Source organism: Micromesistius poutassou (genome assembly GCF_964030765.1).
Source record: "Micromesistius poutassou genome assembly, chromosome: 3".
In the NCBI taxonomy this organism is placed as follows: domain Eukaryota; kingdom Metazoa; phylum Chordata; class Actinopteri; order Gadiformes; family Gadidae; genus Micromesistius; species Micromesistius poutassou.
The window spans coordinates 1,918,917-1,925,851 of record NC_140273.1 but is presented as its reverse complement, the minus strand read 5'-3'; the positions used below and the strand labels follow the sequence as shown (position 1 = coordinate 1,925,851).

The 6,935-nt window shown below is 52.4% G+C and overlaps 1 protein-coding gene across 1 annotated transcript in view; it reads right to left on the bottom strand.

Annotated features, from left to right (window-relative positions):
• odad3 (outer dynein arm docking complex subunit 3) overlaps nt 1-6,691 on the bottom strand; it is a gene marked incomplete at its 5' end in the record, with an annotated part of 9,228 nt that extends 2,537 nt beyond the window's left edge. Inside the window, 10 exons of the mRNA XM_084465505.1 lie at nt 1,008-1,164; nt 1,455-1,615; nt 1,985-2,134; nt 2,728-2,850; nt 3,645-3,770; nt 4,496-4,597; nt 4,949-5,137; nt 5,610-5,687; nt 6,103-6,224; nt 6,613-6,691. Of these exons, the coding sequence (XP_084321631.1) occupies nt 1,008-1,164; nt 1,455-1,615; nt 1,985-2,134; nt 2,728-2,850; nt 3,645-3,770; nt 4,496-4,597; nt 4,949-5,137; nt 5,610-5,687; nt 6,103-6,224; nt 6,613-6,691 (1,287 nt within the window). The remainder of the gene's footprint in view (nt 1-1,007; nt 1,165-1,454; nt 1,616-1,984; nt 2,135-2,727; nt 2,851-3,644; nt 3,771-4,495; nt 4,598-4,948; nt 5,138-5,609; nt 5,688-6,102; nt 6,225-6,612) is intronic.
• Nucleotides 6,692-6,935: the final 244 nt, after the last annotated feature.

Sequence of the window (6,935 nt, the reverse complement as noted above, 5' to 3'; positions counted from 1 at the left end):
GGTCCTCACCAGGGGGTCAGTAGGGTCAGTAGTGTGTGAGGTGGTCCTCACCAGGGGGTCAGTAGTGTGTGAGGTGGTCCTCACCAGGGGGTCAGTAGGGTCAGTAGTGTGTGTGAGGTGGTCCTCACCAGGGGGTCAGTAGGGTCAGTAGTATGTGTGAGGTGGTCCTCACCAGGGGGTCAGTAGGGTCAGTAGTGTGTGAGGTGGTCCTCACCAGGGGGTCAGTAGGGTCAGTAGTGTGTGAGGTGGTCCTCACTAGGGGGTCAGTAGGGTCAGTAGTGTGTGAGGTGGTCCTCACTAGGGGGTCAGTAGGGTCAGTAGTGTGTGAGGTGGTCCTCACTAGGGGGTCAGTAGGGTCAGTAGTGTGTGAGGTGGTCCTCACCAGGGGGTCAGTAGGGTCAGTAGTGTGTGAGGTGGTCCTCACCAGGGGGTCAGTAGGGTCAGTAGTGTGTGAGGTGGTCCTCACCAGGGGGTCAGTAGTGTGTGAGGTGGTCCTCACCAGGGGGTCAGTAGGGTCAGTAGTGTGTGTGAGGTGGTCCTCACCAGGGGGTCAGTAGGGTCAGTAGTATGTGTGAGGTGGTCCTCACTAGGGGGTCAGTAGGGTCAGTAGTGTGTGAGGTGGTCCTCACCAGGGGGTCAGTAGGGTCAGTAGTGTGTGAGGTGGTCCTCACCAGGGGGTCAGTAGGGTCAGTAGTGTGTGAGGTGGTCCTCACTAGGGGGTCAGTAGGGTCAGTAGTGTGTGAGGTGGTCCTCACTAGGGGGTCAGTAGGGTCAGTAGTGTGTGAGGTGGTCCTCACCAGGGGGTCAGTAGGGTCAGTAGTGTGTGAGGTGGTCCTCACCAGGGGGTCAGTAGGGTCAGTAGTGTGTGTAGGTGGTCCTCACTAGGGGGTCAGTAGGGTCAGTAGTGTGTGAGGTGGTCCTCACCAGGGGGTCAGTAGGGTCAGTAGTGTGTGAGGTGGTCCTCACTAGGGGGCAGTAGGGTCAGTAGTGTGTGAGGTGGTCCTCACCAGGGGGATGTGCTGCAGCTTGTCTGCCAGGTGCTCCAGCCCGGCCCGGGCGGTGCTCAGCGTCCTCAGCAGCCAATCCAGACGCTCACTGGCCTCATCGCAGCGCCGCTCCGCCCCCCGCACACGCTGCTCACTCTCCCCCAGCTCCTGCCTCCCGCTGGGGGGGGGGGGGGGGGGAGAGAGGGGGAGGAGGGGGAGAGAAGGTGAGGAAGGGTGAGCGAGAGAGAGGGTGAGCGAGAGACAGTGAGGGAGAGCGATGGAGAGAGAGAGGGGGAGGAGCGAGAGGGTGAGATAGAGGGGGTGAGACAGGGAGGGTAAGGGAGAGAGAGAGAGAGAGAAGGTAGCTTCACAGCAAACTAGCCACAGCTAACTAGCCCCAGCTTACTATCCACCATGCTAACTAGCCCCCATGCTAACTCTGACATCATGTGTGTATTTAAGGTGAACCTGGAGCGCTTCGCCTCTCCAGAGTACTTAATGTCCTGGAAGCTCTGCTGCAGTGCCTCCTTCTCCTCCTTCAGCCGGAGCAGCGCCTCCTTGTTGACCTCCTTCATGTCCTCCAGGTGCGTCTGGGACCCCCCCTGGGCGATGAAGCGCTCCACGATCTCCTGCAGGGGGCAGGAGGCTAGCTTTGGTTAGCTTCAGTACAGCTAACCGCCAACTAAGACCTTAATGTGGGGAGACGCTTTAGCTATAAATATTTAATGACTTATCTGTTATCATTTATCTTTATCTATTATTATTAAATAATCCTTTATATATTTTTATTTATCCTTATCTAATATTATTTAATCATTCAAACATGATCATTCATCTTCATCTATTATTATTTATCTTCAATGTTCCTTTGGACGGTGTGCGTCATTGGCCTCCATCGTCTCTCAGGACTCCTCCCCCTCCCCACGCCCGATGCGTTGCCATGGCCACACTCCTCCCCCTCCCCATGCCCCCCCCCCCCCCCTCTCTTCCGTACGTACGTGGACGCTGGTGACGCCGGTGGCCTCCTTGATGCTCTGGAGGGCGTCCTCCAGCGTGGGGCCGTCCCACTCCTCCTCGCCGCCCGCCCGCGTGAGGCTGCGCTGGGCCTCGCCGCTCAGCTCCGCGGGCTGCAGGGGCGCCTTCTGGGCCTGGGGGGGGCCGGAAGGGGGGGTTATCACGGAGACCCAGACTCAGCGTTACCACGGAGATGAGACGGCTCGGCGTTACCGCGGAGACGGCTCAGTGTTACCGCGGAGACCGCTCAGCGGTACCGCGGAGATGAGATTGCTCGGCGTCACCGCGGAGACCAATCTGCGTTAGCGCAGTGGACCGCGGGCGTTACCACGGAGACCGCTCAGCGTTACCGTGGGGGATGAGGCCGCTCAGCGTTACCGCGGAGACCGCGGGCGTTAGGTCACTCAGCACTGCAGAGAGCTTCTCTACGGGAACTCAGCGTTGGTCTCTCAGGGAGGTTTCTGATCGACGACTGAATATTAAAGGTGACATGTTATGCCACCAGGTGTGAGTGTGATCAGCCGTTATAAGATAAAAATCTGCCTCGTCTGACATCACAGGTGGGCGTGACTAACTAAATAATGGATCTCAAAACAATCAATGTCTCTTTGTTAGAGAGGGGCCACTGCACTACATATCCCATCATGCACCCTGTCCGTTTGTAGGGACTAACAGGCCACCGCACTACAGATCCCATCATGCACCCTGCCTGTGGTGTGGGCCTCACCCTGCGGTCGGCCTTGTCCATCAGGGCCTTGCGCTCCTCCACCTGCTTCCTGTAGGAGGCCACGACGCGCTCCCGCTCCTTACGCTCCTTAAAGAGCAGGTCCTCCAGCTGCTGCAGCTCCGCCTAGTGGACCGGAGGGAAACACAAAGCACAACGTTCACGCCGCGTTCACACTGTGCACGTCCGTCCACGGATGACGGGAGGGCATGTCTGACGTATGGGTAATGTGATCTGATTGGCCGACGGATCCGTCGCTGCCTGAAAAGTTTTAATTTCTCAACTGTTTGACGCAGGAGCCGATGGAACGGATTGACCCACGATGTATTTCGAGAGCGCCCCGTGCAAAGTAAATGAGCCGGGGATCGAACTAGCAACCTTCCGGTTACCAGCCAACCCGCTCTGACTCCTGCGCTAAGCCGGCCTATAAAATAATACCAATAGTTAGAGTTGCTCCCATACCGATAACCTCCTTTACCACACAGGCAGAGAACATCACCAACACTACGGTGTTATGCTGCGTTCGTTTACGGTCGGAGGTGGGAAGTCGGAACGGAAAACGCGCCATCTCCGACCTACGTACGTTAGAGCTACCAAGTTGGAAAAACATGGATGCTCACGCTTAACTACAAGAATACAAATGTATTATTATAATTATAGATTATAAATGTAAATGATCCAGTTTTGAAAAAAAGCTATACGACTTTACATTGCGGCCATCGTAAGACAACCCTTCAATAAGAACCAGTGCTGTTAGTAGTCACGATGCTAGATTCCGTATCGGAATATACTCGGTATTGGCCGACACTCAAATTCAGGAATCGGAATCAATATCGGGAAGAAAAAAACGGTATCGTAACATCTCTACGATAATACAAAGATGCCGGGTGTGCAGTGTTGTGGGCGGGGGGCCTGCTGACCTTGGAGGCCTCCTTGGACAGCTGGGCGTCGCCGTTCATGACCCGCAGGCTGTGGAGCTCCGCCCGGTCCTTCAGGATGTCCTCCTCCAGGCGGTCCAGCTGACCCTGGAAGGTCAGGCTCTCATCCTGCAGGGAGAGAGGGAGGGGGAGGGGGGGAGAGAGAGGGGGGGAGGGGGGGAGGGAGAGAGAGAGAGGGGGAGGGGGGGGAGGGGGGGGAGGGAGAGAGAGGGGGAGGGGGGGAGAGAGGGGGGAGAGAGAGAGGGGGGGAGAAAGAGGGGGGAGAGAGAGAGGGGGAGGGGGGAGAGAGAGGGGGGGGAGAGAGGGAGAGAGGGGGGAGAGAGAGAGGGGGGAAGGGGGGGAGAGAGAGGGGGGAGAGAGAGAGGGGGGGAGGGAGAGAGAGAGAGAGAGAGAGAGAGAGAGAGAGAGAGAGAGAGAGAGAGAGAGAGAGAGACAGTCTGTATCTCAAGTAATATATATGTTGTCAGGGCAGTATAGATGTTGAATTTTTATTATTATGTTATTGTGGGTTAACATTTTCTTTGTAAACACATTGCTTAAGGCCTGTGACATCTCACTGTTGACAGATGAAGCGGCGATGAAACAAAAATGTCTTTAATGGAGAGCAGAAGACGGAATCATACGGAACATTCCAATGCCATGGAAACTTTAACACAACCCTGCTGCTGAATAAGGAGACGCAAAACCAGAACCACACGAGAGATTCAGGACTAAAATACCCCTTATGTTATGACACAAGGGTCAGGGGTAAGGAGACACAGGGGTCAGGAGGTCAGGGGGTCAGGGGGTCAGGTCACACAGAACCCACCTGCCCACCACTGGGGTGAACCCACCTGCAGGTGGTTCTTCAGAGTGACGTAGCCTTTCATCACATGCTCTGCCCCCTGGTTCTTCACCTGGGCCTTCTCCAGACTGTTCTCCAGGAAGTGCAGCTTCTGCATTTAGAGACAACACAATCACAAGCACACCGTGTTACCATGCGTGTACCATGCGTGTGTGTGTGTGTGTGTGTGTGTGTGTGTGTGTGTGTGTGTGTGTGTGTGTGTGTGTGTGTGTGTGTGTGTGTGTGTGTGTGTGTGTGTGTGTGTGTGTGCTTGCGTGCGTTTAGACGGTGTGTGTCTCACGCTGTATAAAACGTGTATCAGGGCCGGGGATTCATGTTTTCAGCTTTAATTAATGAAATAATAATCAAAAGTCAAGTTGGCAGTTAGTGGAACCGAGTGTTCCTATAAGACCTGCCGAGCTTTGGTCATGTACCACAGCTTGGGTAATGTCCGTTCATCTACCCTTGCATTGTCGCCTGTCTGCCCCGCCGCGGCGTTAGTGGACGGGGACTTGGCGCCCTCTGGCTTCAGCCTCTGGTACTGCAGCTTCAGCTCCTCCAGCCGGTCGCGGCTGGTCTTGGTGGCGTGTCTTAGTGCGTTGAGGCGTTTCATCTTTAGCAAAACCTTCTGTTCCACCTTCGTGATGGCCGCCTAGGAGCGGGGGGTCAGGTGGTTAGGGGCACTCATGGACAATAGGAGAGAGAGAGAGACCGCAGGAGAAAGGGAAAAGTAAAAAATGTTTGACTAGAATTGAGAATCTTAAAACTCCTTCATAGGAACAGAACGAGAGAGAGGAGAGAGAGAGAGAGAGAGAGAGAGAGAGAGAGAGAGAGAGAGAGAGAGAGAGAGAGAGAGAGAGAGAGAGAGAGAGAGAGAGAGAGAGAGAAGAGAGAGAGAGAGAGAGAGAGAGAGAGAGAGAGAGAGAGAGAGAGAGAGAGAGAGAGAGAGAGAGAGAGAGAGTGTGTCTAGGAACAGACGGATAGGAAGTCTGTTCCTGTCTGTTTTTTGTTGCAAAGATATACTTTAGATCATTTATAGCAATGCAATTTCTACGTAATACATCACAATACAATATGCAGATCTCACAATTTGAATTTTTCAAACACTTTACACTCAATCTCACCTGCCCTGACATCTTGCGGTAGGCCTCCTTCTCTGGACCTCTGTCGTGGAAGGCTTCTTTGATCACATGCTCGTCACCCTAGGAGGAGGAAGATAACAACTCATAACATTTACATTTACATTAATGCTTTTATCAAAAGCGACCTACAATAAGTACATTTGTCAGAAGAAAGAGGAACTACAATATATCACTGTCGATACATTAAGGATGTTCATAGAACCAAGTGCCAAGCACTAACAACCACTAGGTTAACCCATCCCCCGTAAACAACAGAGATAGCTAGGATAAGAGGCTACACAACTAGGTACTATTTTTAAGTGCCAGGCCGTACAACATACAATAAGTGCATAAGAGGGGCGTGGGGTGACAAAGGCCTCTTTATCACCAGAATTGTTATTTCTTCAGTGATTGTCAATATATATTTTTCTTTTTACCATTATTTTCCACATGAATGATTGCTAATATTATGTCTATATTATACTTTACTACTCACACACATATTTTCGGCCACCTTCCGGTGCAGCCTCTTGTTCTCCTGCCTCATCAGCAGGATGGACTCCCTGTTCTTGTGGATGGTGGCCTGGGAGCTCTCGTAGTAGGCGGTTCTGTCTCCCTCTGGCGGTCAAACTCGTTATTATACTCAAAAAAACTAATTGATTTTTTGACTCGTAACATGGTTGTAACTTGTGATAAATAGATTTATTAAATCGAAAGCATGAAAGAATGTAATTTATTGCTTTATTTCAACCAGTTTGTGTCTTTGGATCATGCACTACAAACCCCCCATATCATAATCCCCACGGCTGTTCAACTCAACCACACTTAATGAGATAAAGCCAGCAGATGAAAACCAGGAATGCTTGGAGAACATCGTGTTTATGTTGCAGACATGCCTTCGAAGTCAGCCTAGCAGGATGAAACACATTGGCAGGACACAGACGCCGGAGGCCACTAAAACAGTCAGTAACAGCCAGTCAGTAACATGGTTAATATGTGGACTCACCGAGCAGCTGGATCTTCCGCTGCATCTCCGTGATCTGGTCGTGCAAAGGCGGCTTCATGGCCTCCGCGTTTAATGGCATGTTGGTTACTATACTGTATGAAAATAGCGATGGATAATATAACTAATCGCAAAACGAACTTTTCAACCTGCAGTTGGAAACCCCCTGGTGGAAGCTTTAAGGTCGCCTAGCAACCGGTACACTTTAACCAGCCAACCAGAAGGTCGCCTTGCAACTAATACACTGAAACCAGGCAGGCAACCAGATTAATGTGCACAAAGACACACTCTCTTACTCTCTCTCTCTCTCTCACACACACACACAC